The 13,843-nt window shown below is 38.1% G+C and overlaps 1 protein-coding gene across 2 annotated transcripts in view; it reads left to right on the top strand.

The window, feature by feature from the left end:
- Nucleotides 1–13,843, top strand: part of pdgfc (platelet derived growth factor c) — a 94,125-nt gene that overhangs the window by 57,582 nt on the left and 22,700 nt on the right. For both annotated transcript variants that reach the window (XM_055224576.1, XM_033974209.2), the window contains one exon: nt 6,921–7,113. In XM_055224576.1, coding sequence (XP_055080551.1) covers nt 6,921–7,113 — 193 coding nt within the window. The remainder of the gene's footprint in view (nt 1–6,920; nt 7,114–13,843) is intronic.

Genomic DNA, 13,843 nt, shown 5'->3' with positions numbered 1-13,843 from the left:
CCTTTTGCTAAAGCGGCGCTATCAAAGTCAAATGTTCAGATTGATTATAAATAAGTACAGACCTCGCTTTATTTCACCTTGACAGTTTCTGCTACGCTCTGCCGCCTTTCTCAGAAGTGTCTTGCGATGTTGATGTGACGTGTTTGTTCAGCGGATTTAAAAAGATTTTGGCTATGTCTTACTACATGAGGCAGCTGTCCGATTTCTTTAGAACTGTATCCACAATCCAGGTGCGAGTAGGTCTGTCGCAATAACTCATTTGGATGTGCGATATATAGACAATAAACAAAAATACTGAAACAAATTTATGTCACTATAACCTAAAAGCAGGATAACACCCCAAAACCTATTCTAAATGTACAATATTCTTAAAAAATGATGAGCTGCAATAAATAAACAGCAGAATGAAACATTTTAGTACTTTTGTTTGTATCTATAATGAGTCATCGAAGTGATTTATTCAACCGTTTGACTTAAATCTTATCTATAGCCAAAAAAAAAAACCCTCAATTTCTCTAATAGTTCAAAGAAATAGTAAACATGATAAATACTGATCCTAAAAAAATATTGTTTCAGCTTCCATTTATTGAATGAAAAGTCGATTAATTAGGCATGAGAAAGTCTGGTGGGCATGTTTTCGGATCTGGATGGCCTCCCTGATCGAACGATGACACTTGTTGCTCTCTGTGCTTATGACCTTATCGTTGTCCCAATCCATGACATGGTTTTCCCTGTTGCAGTGGGCTAATATTGCAGACTTAAGCTGTTCTTGGTGGGCTTGTTGCTTAGTTGCTTGGGTGCAAAACATGGTATACTCTTACAATAATGTTAATTTTTTTCTTGTGCTGTACTACCATTTAAATATTTCATGGACATATTTTCAGTTCCCGTTGCATAGTGTATAATTCATTTACCCATTCACCTTTCTTCCTATTTTTCCTGCCTGTATTCTTTATGAGCCTGGTGTGTTACAAGGCTCTGTAATAGACTTGTAATTAAAACACGTCACTGTGATGGAGAGCCCGGTCTTAATAACATAAAAGCTATCGGCGTGTTTCCCTCCCGAGCCAGCACATGGATATAAAGGCCGTCAATCAGGCCCGAGCTAGTGCCACAAACTGCGTGACAAGAGGATTGAGCCAAAGCATGAAAGAAATAGAGAGCGAGAGGCAGGGTAATGGATTCATCTGAGGCCAAGTCCTGTGCAGTAAACAACGCTATTGTCTGGCAGGTCTGCTTAAAGGGCTGTCTAGTGGTAGTAAAAGACTGTGTTTGTAAACAGATTGGCTGCATTCAAAGGTCGGTACCGTTCTATATGTTAGCGCTAATGTATTTTCACATTGGCTACAAGGCATTTTCATTGTAAGAGTTAGCGTTGGCACCAAACTGTTGCTTGTCTTCCATGCATTTTGAGTTAGCATTAGCCTTGCCTGGCACATCCAGCACGAAATCTCTCTGTCTATGTGTCACATCACAAGTCTGACCAAATGTGATTGTGAAATGCAATAAGATTTGGTTTTTTTACTGATGAATATGAAACGAAGAAGCTCATTGGTCATAATTTACAAACAAAATGACATTTTTCTCACCTCAGATTAATAGTAGAGTTTAGTGCTTATTGAGTGCTTTAGTGATTTGCTCATTGATTCTGCAGAAATGCGCGATGTTGTTCAGTCACATGCATGTCCCTGATTAGCTAATCCACCTGTCAATCATGGCCATCTGAAAATGGGGGGATTCAGTGGTGACCAGACTCACATCTTTGTAAAGTTTTGAAGAAGTGTGTTTTCTGGATTTCTGGCAAGTGTTAAATTAGCCACCAAACATCAGAGACTAGGAAAAACCAGGGCTGTTTTGGCGACTGATAATCACTCGACCACAACCACCAGAGTTTGTTACAAAACAAAACCATGTGTAGAAGAGATGTAGCAATTAGCACCTAAATTAGCAAAAAAAAAAAAAAAAGCCAACAACCATACACTTTTCTTGAATCTAACCTTATGCTGGACAAATCAAGCCAAAAATTTCATGGGCCACATCATTTTGACAGTTAAAGTTTTATTTCATCAAGCACCACAAATCCTTAAATTAGGTAACTTAAGAAACTGGAGGTAGAAGTGAGACATTGACTCTTATTACTCATTGGCAAATACGATGAACATATAACAACAACCACTTGTCTCCTCTCTACAAACCACAAAATGAATGTTTTTATTTTGCTGCCTCATTAAAATGAATAGGATAGAACATTTATATTGGTACCAGGCTGTGTGCCACTATTCTACGCACGTCACTCCTGGAACGTTCTGTAATCTCTCATAGGAAACATTGTGTCCTATGTAAATTAGTGCAAAACTGATTTAAGGAGAAACAGTGGCAGATGGTTAGCGGTTTGACCTCAACTCCGACAAGCATGCTGTCATTGTGTCCATGGGCAAGACACTTAACCGAGACCTTAGGGATGTGCAGTGTGAATCAAGGCAAGTTGATTTGTTGAGCACAATTCGTACAGTTATTCAGAGTGTTTCCAAGACAAGAGATTGATTGGCGCAGATTGGCAGTCAGACTCTAAAGTAGTTTTATCAGCATCCAGATATGTATTCATCAAGCTTAATAAATCAAGACATGCATTTCTTGTAGCTTTTAGATGAGCAATTTGTTGATTTGATGTGTACGGGCTCTGCAGAGGTTGGTGTAACCTTTCGCCACCCAAAGTAGTTTATTGCATCAGAAAGCAGTTAGGAAAGGCAGATTCAACTCACGATTCACATTCATTTCTAGTTAGATACAAATAGATACATAATAACTTTGAGAGATTTTGCCTCGCCCCCTTTTTAGATGAAATAAAAGATCAGCACCTCATGTCTTTAGACAACCAAGAATTCTTTTAGTCGACTACAGCCCCACACGTCTTCACTCAATATTTTGCTATAGGTAGTCCATATAAGTTCTTTTAATTTTGTAGTTTGGGGTAAAAGATGAAAACATTAGCAGTGTTGCTATTTTGTGTATGTTTAGTAACGTTGGTGTTTGTGCTTTGCAAGCTATTCTGTCTAAATTGTATTAGTGTCATCAGTATTATCTTAATCTATTTCTTTCATGCTGAACTCTGTAGTTGTGTCAAGTAAGAAATTTCCCCCCTATTATATGGAAACAGAAAATACAGAAAAATGCAGTATCTTTTCCTAAAATGAGAACATAGAAGATCGGATATGAAATGCAAGTTTCACTTTCTATTTAACATAGAGTCATAGAGGGAACATATTATGCGAAATTAACTTTAATAGGTTTTTTAATTAGTTAAAGGTGCTGTAACACATTTTTACTGTCTTCAACAAAACAGAACTAGTTCATTTTAAATGGTTTTGCAGTGGTCCAAAGTTGGTCCGTGGATTACCGTATGCATTCCAAGCATCCTAATTATTCACCACCATGAGTTTCTAAGAGTTTTTCTGAAATTACAGAGACCAAAACAATGTAAAATGAACAACTAGCATGCTAACGTTCACTTCCTCAGTATCAAACATTAAAACACTTTGTAATGCACATGGATAAACGCCTTGTCAAAGTCGTATTTTGATTGATTTATGTATGTTGTCTAGCATTTGGGGCTTGAGTGCCCCGAAATTGTCTGTTTTCACTTCCCCCTTATCCCCGCCCACTTGTGATTCTTTAAAAACTCAGACTCTGGGTTTATACATTGGATTAAAAAATGTCACGCAAATGAAAATCTGCTGCTCGCTACAATGAAATTTCAATATGGAGTCAGTGGATCTGTTTCTATTATCAAAGGATTTTTGATCAATCTTTTGGTTTACAATGAACAAAGTGAAAAATCATACTACCTGAAAGAAAACCAAAATATTTCTTCTTTAAAGTAACTGTATCCCTCTCTCCCTCCACGGTTAGACAGGTAGCACTTCAGGCTAGCTTCTTCGCGCGCTTATGAAAGAGACCGTTCATTCGTCGTGCCCGGTTTTGTTTAGTTTTGGCACGCCGTTATTCAATCTATTCCGAACTGGCAATGACCCAAAGAAAACTTTCAACATCAGAGCCCATAAGTCCGCTGTATGAAGTAATAGTAAGTATTTTCATTTACCTGTTGCGATTGGTGCCAAGTTCAGGTCTGATCAAGTTGTATTCAGAAAGAGGGGCTTTGTCAAATCAAAACATGACATTTTTATAATTAAATTATGCTATGATGGTCTATAAAAGAGTTTAAGAGAGGTTTTGACATTTAGAAATTTAACTCGGTCAATCAGCAATAGAAGGATTAAGAACAAAATATGAAATTAAATGGATCATGATTAGTCAAGTGCTGAATTATCCAGGTCTGTATACTGTTGACTCAGGCTTATGTGATTGTTTGGTTGGTTACGCAATAGTGAAAAGCATTTTGATTTACACAACATGCAATATTTATTTAGAGATGGTTCAATTAACATGCTTCAGAAAACTATTTATCTATGCTGATTGTAGTAGCATTAGTGAGGTTTTTATTACCCAACCCAGATTTTTGTACTGTGGATTTTGTGTCTTAGTAGAGGGTATAAGGTTAAATCTCAGGTGTACTTTTATAGATTTATTGAAGCCGTCTTCCTGACATGAGCATTTTCATGTTTAGTACAATAATAATGGAGACTTGCTGTAGCGAGAGTTCACATTCCTAATTCGTCAGGGAAGAAATTGCTCTAAGCCATGCGGCAGATACAGGATTAGTGACTATATATACATAGTATGTATATATAGCCATGTTGCTAATTTAAACTTTCAAAATGCTTGCTTCAGTGCTTCTGTGTACAGTAGTACATTTGGTCATTAGAGTACTTGTTATGACATGAACATGGTAGTAACTGTTCGGGTTAGCTGGGTCAGGTTTCATGTTATTACATAATGTTACATATTCTTTCAGGCCTATTCACCTTGCTGCCTGTAGCCCATCTCCCAAAAGTAAAAAACAAAAAAAAAATCTTTTTTCTCTAGTTTAGTGATGGTTTAGTCCTTTTTTCTTTTTTTTTTTTTGCTTTGACCAATTTGATAGTTGTCTTTTATATTTAGTTTTTAACCGAATTCAAGTATAGTAGTTGTTGTTATATTATCAATACTGCAGATCAAATTACAGATCAAATTATTTTATGTGGAAAAATAGATGCTGCATCATGCCCCTGCCTTGCCCACAGGCTATGGCCCTCTGAAAAATCTGGCCCTCAAAAAATGATCTTAGATGATATGATGTCATATCATCTTTTGATCTTTCCTGCACTCTTATTTTTTCATACATATACAGTTTGAGTAAGACACTGTGAACGGTCAAGGGTAAGGCTCAAGAAGCTACTTGGATGAGAGGCAGAACATGTTCACTTTAAAAAAATGTTTGTCTAGCTGACAAAATTCTTTTTTCATTTGCGATGGAACCTATCTGGATGACTGAGAGATTACACATATATAAATTAACTACAAGTATAATATTTGTGGTCAGATCTTCTTGTCAACACCTGATCTAGTCAGATCTCAGAAGCTAAGCAGGGCCGGGCCTGGTTAGTACTTGGAAGACTGCTGGAGAAATCAGGTGCTACACTGGAACGCCACTGGCAAAAACTGTTGTTGTGTCCTTAGGCAAGGCACTTCACCCATATTGCCTATTATGAATGTGGTGTGTGCGGGGCTGATGGTGCAGATTGGCAGACTCACTATTGTCATTCTATTCCAGGACAGCTGTGGTTACAATAGTATCTTACCATCACCGAGAATGGAGTGAATGAATAATCCAATGTAACTTTGACTGTCCAAAAAAGCCCTATATACACCGAATTAGCATTAAATGCGAATTCCTTTTGAATCCTGTTTGGTACATAAATCTGTCCTTTGTGCCACGGTTGGTGTCTCTCAGTTCTTCCTGTTCACTTCTCCAGGCTCCTCTGTCTGCTGTCTTTGGAGCAGAGAACCACACAGCATGACATGGTGAGGACATGGCACAGACTCCCCTGCCCCTCTGCACATAACCCCTGAATGATTCATGTCTAACACCAAGCAGAGGGGGAGAGAGAGAGGGTCCAGCCCAGGAAAAGGTTACTCATCCCTTTAATGGACTAACTAACTTCCAGACTGCAGACTTGTTTGCCTAAGCCCACAGATTTATACAAGTGGCTGATGAATGCTGAATAGTCGTTAATGTGGTCGGATGCACGGTAGCAGGGTTCAACTTCACACGTGGTTTTGGGTGGAAACTTGGATAGATTCTGAAATGGAAGGTGTTCAATGAGATGTTTTGGGGTGTTGTCATAGAAGTCTGGTTTGAATTCTGTCTAATATTCAGGTCATGCGATAAACGACTCTAAAATGGGCACTGGGCAGCAACTTTGGGCTGTAAAAACAATGAATGGGTTAGCAAGGTGTCCTGGTTCCTATAAAGCTGGGTAATGTTTTCGTCGGGGTAGATCTCTATGGTAACATGCCTTGAACTCGTAACCTGCTCTGGACCAGGTTGATTTAAGTGACAATACCACCTCCATCACGGAATCCAAGCAAAACCGGGCCTGGTAGGTACTTGGATGGGTGACTGCTGGAATACCAGGTGTCAGTGGTTCAAGTGGAAACAGTTGTTGTGTCATTATTCAAGACGCTTCGCCCACATTGCTTAGGTGGTGGTCGGAGGGGCAGATGGCGCAGATTGGCAGCCTCAGTTCTGTCGGTTTACCTCAGGGCAGCAGTACCACCTCAGAGTGTGGAATGAAGGAATAATGCAATGTTAAGCACTTTCGGTATCTTCAAAGGCGCTATATAAACGGTATACCAAACGGGCTGCTTGCTAGTGAAACCTATTCACATGGAGAGAACATGCAAAATCCACACAGAAAGGATAGAAGCGCAATGCAAACTCGAGACATATTTGTACTCATCGTGTCATTTGTGTTTTGCAGGAGTACAGGAGTCCCAGCTGGAGAAGGTGCTTACAGTCTCCGGTGAGGGCATGGTGAGCAGTCCAAACTTCCCCCACACTTATCCCAGGAACACAGCGCTGGTCTGGAGGCTGGTGGCACCCAACCACATGAGGATCCAACTGCACTTCGACCCCCGCTTTGGCCTGGAGGATCCGGAGGACGGCATATGCAAGTATGGACTAAATCTTTACCTAATACATTCACAATACTGACTAAGTACATCCCAATATAATATTTAGTTTTGTTTTTACATCTGTTCATATTTTTGCAATCTATAAGAAATGTGCTACATTATTAAAGCAAACCTATTACGGAACAAATCTACTTTTTAGAGCTTTTAACCATGTTATAGTTGTTTCTTCTCAACATTTTCTCACTCGATATTGTATTTGGAGTGATTCAGGCATGTCTCAGCAGTCTTCAATTGCTTATTTTTAACACGCCATAATGTCGATCAATCCCCGTTTTCACCGCCACTAGAATATGTCCACTGCTTTCTACTTTCTTCGTTCTCCAATTTTACTTTCATAATCGGTAATATGTGCAGGATTCAGCAACAAATGAATAAAAATCCGTTGCTTGCTAGCGTGATCTGCAGCTATCCATAGAAGGTGCTGACTCTTTGTTTTGATGACGTTTTCAGCTCCTATTGGGCACAGCGGTTTTCTAACGCGGACGTCAGAAGACTTATTCCTTTTACTAAGTCCTTTTAGATGAATATTGCAATTTAAAATGTGCCAATTATAACATAATGATCCACAGGTGTCATATATTATAAAACAGACACAAGCACGGTAGGTCTTCTTTAAATGTCTTGGTTGAGGTTCAAGTATTGGGCAAAATGGGAATGAACTGTGAAATTAAACAGAGATAAGCAGAGATATTACCTTTAGCCTCATATGGCAGATTACACTGCAGGTTTTAGTTCTTTATTAGTAATTTACCATTTTTTTAGGAACTGACAAACTAATACAAGTATCACATGTTTGTACATATCTTAACTACAAGGTTAGCAGTTTTTATTCAGAACACAACAGGATATTTTGCTGTTTGTGGAGCAAAATATGGGACTGTTTTTGTCCATTCAAATTGCGATTTCAATTGTGATTAATCTTGCAACAATACTATTTTTTGGTGCTTGTTGAGTTTTCTTGGAATACATTTATTCAAAACAATAATTTCGTTGGCAGAGCAATTATCAACTAAAATGTTTTCAATTAGCAAAAGTCCTCAATATACAGTACCAGTCAAAAGTTTGAACACACTCTCATTCAGTGGTTGTTTTTTTTTTCTTTTTTTTACTATTTCCCACATTTTGTATGGAATTATGTAGCAAAGAGGATATACATTTGAAAGTAAGAATGTGACAACTCCTACTGGCGTTCATGAGCTGGTTCACCTCAGGATGTAACATGTGGAGTTAAAACAATACAGGGTGTGATAAACTTCAAAGGACAGAGATCTGAAAGCAAACTGTCTGATTGCATCTATATTCAAGCACATTACAAACACGTCTTAACAATATTAAAAGCCAAAAGCGAACAAAAGGGTTTACATGAAAGGTTTTCCAGATGAGTTTTAGTTACGAGACCAAGTGTGTTTGTAAAAAATAATCACACAATATTTTAATTTCCTTTACATAATTCTACTAAATCAGAACTTTGAACATAATCCTACTCTTAAAACATAAATAATAAATCTAATCACAATCGCAATGCTTGTCAGAAAAAACGAAAATTAGACATTTTTCCCAAATCGTTGAGGTCTAAACACATATCATTACTCATATTTTTGGCCAGCTTCCTTCTGTCTGTGCTGTTTTCATGTCTGACCCATGCTGAAGTAGGCCAGTCCTTTCTGTAGCCTGTCGTAGTGTGTTTGTAAAGATTTAATGTTGGAGTGTGCTCATTTGTGAAATTGCCTTGAGCCTGCCCTGTCAGCTGCTCAGTATGGGTAATCCTACACAATACAATATGAATCCTATCTTCTGTTTTTTTATTATTATCTGCGTGCTCTTTCTATAATCTGTTTTAAATGTGTAATATAAAAACATATTCTGTATATTATGTTTTTTTATGTAGTAGTCCAGTTTCATTAGGCCTGCCTCAGTTGCCATTGACTTTAAAGGGAAATCCTGAGAGTGCTGAATCGATGTGTCACTGCATTCCGCTGCTGTTGTCGATATGAGACTGGACTGTTTAGCATAAGACAGCCCCTGAGGAAGAAGAGGAGGAGGAAGGAGAAGAAGGACTGGCTGATTGTATCTTTAGGGCCCCCTAATGGACAAAATGGTGAATGGCACTTGCAGCTGTATAGTATAGTGTTACATAATATTGTTTCACTATCACAGTGTCAGTTCCAGCTTCAATTGTACAGGTCACGGTGATTTGCAACTCTTTTTATATATATATATAATGTAAAATGTCTAACAAACAACATGTTCGACATTACAGATTCATTTTCCAAAATATTTATGATAATAAAAGAATCAGATTTAATTCAAAGGTCCTATATTACGCAAAATTGACTCATGTGAACTTTAAACCTTATTAGAATGTTGTTACCTCATCAAAAACATACCTGGAGTTGTGTTTTGTTTCATTCACACATGTTTGAAGAATTAACTCCAAAGCTCAAAATGCTCTGTTCCACCTTGTGATGTCATGCAGTGGCAGTTTTCAATTTAACATCTACCTTTCACCTTTTGTTCAGTGGATATTGACAATTCCAGGGCTGAAAGCATCCAAATGATTCTAGTGCAGGTGTATGGAGTTTAAAAACACAGTGGAGCAGTTCCTGTATCATCACATGACATCACAAGGTGGAACAGAGTGTTTTCTGTTTGAGAGAAGAACTCAGCCTAAATAAGTATGCTTTTGATGAGGAAACAACATTATAACATAGATAAGAAAGTATCATAATATGGGCCCTTTAAACTTGATCGGTAATACTGCATGTCCCACAAAGAATGTTTACATGCTGAAAATGTACCAGAAAAGTTAGTGCATCTTTAATATAGATTGATATAATTGTTATTTTCGAAGACACTAGATTTTCAATTCACACCTCCTGAGGGGCGGCAGTGGCGAAGAGGTAAAATGTTGCAACTAACCCCGAGGTCGGCAGGTTCAAACCATTCTGTAACAATGCAGCTGTGTCCTTGGGTAAAACACTCTTCTTGCTAGTACTCCTTGCACTTTTCAGAGGGTGTTTATGAGTGTGAGCTTTTCCTTTCAGGTTTGTAATTGATCAAATGTTTTGTTCTTAGCTGACAGTGTTGAATTTGCTGCTTAAACAATATCTTTTTTTTTTTTTTTTTTTTTTTTTTTTTAATGTACTCATTCCAAAATTTAAAGGCCCAGTACACAATTTTTTCCCATTTGTGCTAAATTTGTCTTGTCCCACTATAGGTATATAGTATAAGCATTTGTTGATGTCAAAATAAGTCTGTTGTGTACTAATTATGAGGCACCTAATTATAAAGTGTTCACTTGTGAGATAATCAGGAGGTGCGCGGTTAGCATGGCAGACGTTGACATTATTATGACGGCAAAACTCCGCTCTGCCCTCTGAAAGTTCTGAAAAGCGCTTATAGACCCATCGCGCCAAATAATATATTCGGAATGTACATGGTAAGTGTGGAATAACTGTTTAAAATTAACTACCGTAGTTCTGTTTTTCCATTGTATTACTTTCAAGCACAAAAGCGCAAATTCCCCAACGGCCCCTTACAAAATACATGTGACAAACCAGTCCCACATCCTGCCCTGTTCTCTCGCCTCATTTGTACTGCTTGTCGTTGATGTAACCCACAGTTTAACCCGTGCATTTGTCCCCACCATTGTGCTGAAACGTGCTTGTATGTGAACTACACGACAACAGGTAACATGATAGCGGGTTAGCTCACCTCTGCGGCGGTGGGCTTGGCTGATGGATGAGGCTCCAGGTGCTGCTGTGGAAACCGGGTCAGGGAAAGTTCCAGTGTTGACCTTTTTTAAAGATTTTTTTTTTCCCCTTTTTGTCGTTTACAAGTCCGTACATGTAGAGAGAGATGGAGAGGAGAGATAGAGGAGTAGACAGTGAACAATAATCATGCCCCTCCTTCTTTCAGTTTTTCTATGAGACTCTCTACCTTTATCTCTCTCTATCCTTTTCTATCACTTTCCGTCAATCTACACCCTCTCTCTTTTTCCCTTTGTATCTCTTTCTATCACTCTCTTTTGTTTCTGCTATCGTCATTCTCTCTCTTTATATATCATTCTTTATCTCTCTATAAGTACATGTATCTCACTCCACTCTCTCTCTATAAACCTCTATGTATCTCTCTCTTTCTTTCAACCCATCTTTATGTACCCCCCTCTCTCTGTCTCTCTTTCCCTATCAACCTTGATGTGTCTTTCCCTTTCTTTTTCTTCTCTCTCTGGCTCATTTTTTCTTTCTGTATCTCGATCCACCTCTGTGTATCTCTGCCTTTCTTTCAATCCACCTCTATGTACCTCTCTCTTTCTCTCTCTCTCTCTCTCTGTCTCTACCTATATCAACCTCTATATATCTTCCCCTTTCTTTTTCTTTGTCCACCTCTGTGTATCTCTGTCTTTCTTTCTATCCATCTCTATGTACCCATCTCTCTATCGCTCTCTATCCATCTCTATCAACCTCTGATGTTTTTATCTATCTTTTCTGTCTATCACTACCCAACTCTATGTATCTTTCTTTTCTCTCTTTTCTTTCCCTATCCATCTGTATGTATCACTCTCATACCTCTCACTCTCTCCATACACGTCAATGTAGCTCTTTCTTTCTGTCCACCTCTATGTACCCCCCCTCTTTCTTTCCCTATCAGTGTTGATGTATCTTTTCCTTTCTTCTCTCTCTCTCTCTCCTTCTTTCGCTATCTAACTCCATCCACCTTGATGTATATATCTTTCTTTTCTCTTTCTCTCTACTCACCTTTATGTATCCATCCTCCTTTCCTCCCTTTTCTTACCCTATCCACCTGTATGTATCACTCTACTCTACTATTTTCTCTCTCTCTATCTATCTATCTATCTATCTATCTATCTATCAACCTCTGATGTTTTTATCCATTTTTTCTATCGCTATCCAACTCAATGTATTTTTTCTCTTTCTCAATGTATTTTTTCTCTTTCTTTTCTCCCTTTTCTTACCCTATCCACCTGTATGTATCACCCTACTCTACTATTTTCTCTCTCTCTCTATCTATCTATCTATCTATCTATCTATCTATCAATCTATCTATCAACCTCTGATGTTTTTTATCCATTTTTTCTATCGCTACCCAACTCAATGTATTTTTTCTCTTTCTCAATGTATTTTTTCTCTTTCTTTTCTCGCTTTTCTTAATCTATCCATCTGTATGTATCACTCGTCTCTTTCTCTCTCTCTCTCTCTCTCCCTCTCTTTCTCCATCTATGACGCCTAAATGATGAAATGATGGTCTACCTCTCTTTCTCAAACACACCCAGTGCAGTTTGTGTTGGCCGACAGGTGATCGGTGCATGCAGACACTAGCACACGTTCAGTGGAGGCGGCTGACAGACACGTCTCTAATCAAGACATTTTATTACTGATGGAACATTTAAAGATGAAAAATTACTTCAGTCAAGTACTTCCTGCACGAGAATTGGTGAATTTAAAAACGATTTTCTGAACAAAGTAAAAGAAAGGTCAGGGAGGCTGGTTTATATGAAAATTCAGTATTGGATGATTGCAGTTCAGCACCTGGGGATCAAAATAAGTCTGCTGTGTACTGTCAGCTTCGTACTGTAAAGCTTTTGATTTGATCATCAGGAAGTGCGTGTTAGCATGCTAGTTTGTGTTAGCTTTACCGTGATGACTGAACGTTGTGAAAAGCGATTATAAAACTCACACATCACGTTACGTTTGTCAAGTTGTTGTGTACAGTTTTGCATTTTTTTTTTATATATTTATGGAGAATTGTCGTGTGGGACCATGAGTGACGTAGTCTTGTGGGTTGAGCATTGCATAGAATCTTCTACCTAACCGTGAGGAGGGTTTGAATAGGGCCCAGGAGTGATCACTAAAATACTCAAACATTCATGGATGACATATATCTTCAGGCATTTTTTTGATGATGGAACAACGTTATAGTACGGCAGAAAGTTCAAATAAATTTTGCATAATTCAAACAAACTACTTCTGTTTTTCTGTTTTTAAGACTCATTTTAGCCACTTGTCCTCTAGCTGAGATACCAATTTCAATGTCTTTGGATGAGAAAAAATAAAATCAAAATCAAAATAAAAGCAGATATATGGTGCGGTTATGTGCGCAGAAACCCTCATATTTTATTCTATTTGTGTGTTGTTGATGAAAAGTGTTCTCATCCAATCCACTGGAGGAGAGGAGCAGGGAGCCGGTTGTCATGGTTACCGCTTTCAGATATGCCTTTGTGATCTGCGTGTGAGAGAGGAGGCTAAAACGGGCGATATTACTAATCTGCAGGAGAATGGATATATTTTTATTCGTGCTGTACTGTCCCATGTACGCTGTGTAAGTGTATGTTCGTTCTGAATCATGCTAAAAGCTAATCCACTGGTTTATACGTTTTTTTGATGTTTTTGACTGTAAAATCTTTGGGATATGTCTCGATAATCCGTTTAAAAATAGTCCTCTAAGACATTATTATACAGCTAAAAGGTGTACCAGAATTTATTTTTTTTAATCTTAAAAATGTGAAAAACACCAACTAATAATAGATGCAGACAGCACATAGAGGACTTATTTTGACCTTAAGAGCTGCTTGTTCAATATATTTGTACTGGGGCAAGACAAATTTTGCAAATACATGGAGAAACATTTTTATAGGACCAGTATTTTTATACATCTTCCACAGTATCACTGACCTGTCATCGAAGAGATC

This window comes from Periophthalmus magnuspinnatus, chromosome 10 (genome assembly GCF_009829125.3).
Source record: "Periophthalmus magnuspinnatus isolate fPerMag1 chromosome 10, fPerMag1.2.pri, whole genome shotgun sequence".
Lineage (NCBI taxonomy): Eukaryota > Metazoa > Chordata > Actinopteri > Gobiiformes > Gobiidae > Periophthalmus > Periophthalmus magnuspinnatus.
Note: the sequence above shows the minus strand (reverse complement) of the source record. Positions and strands in the feature narration are given on the sequence as shown.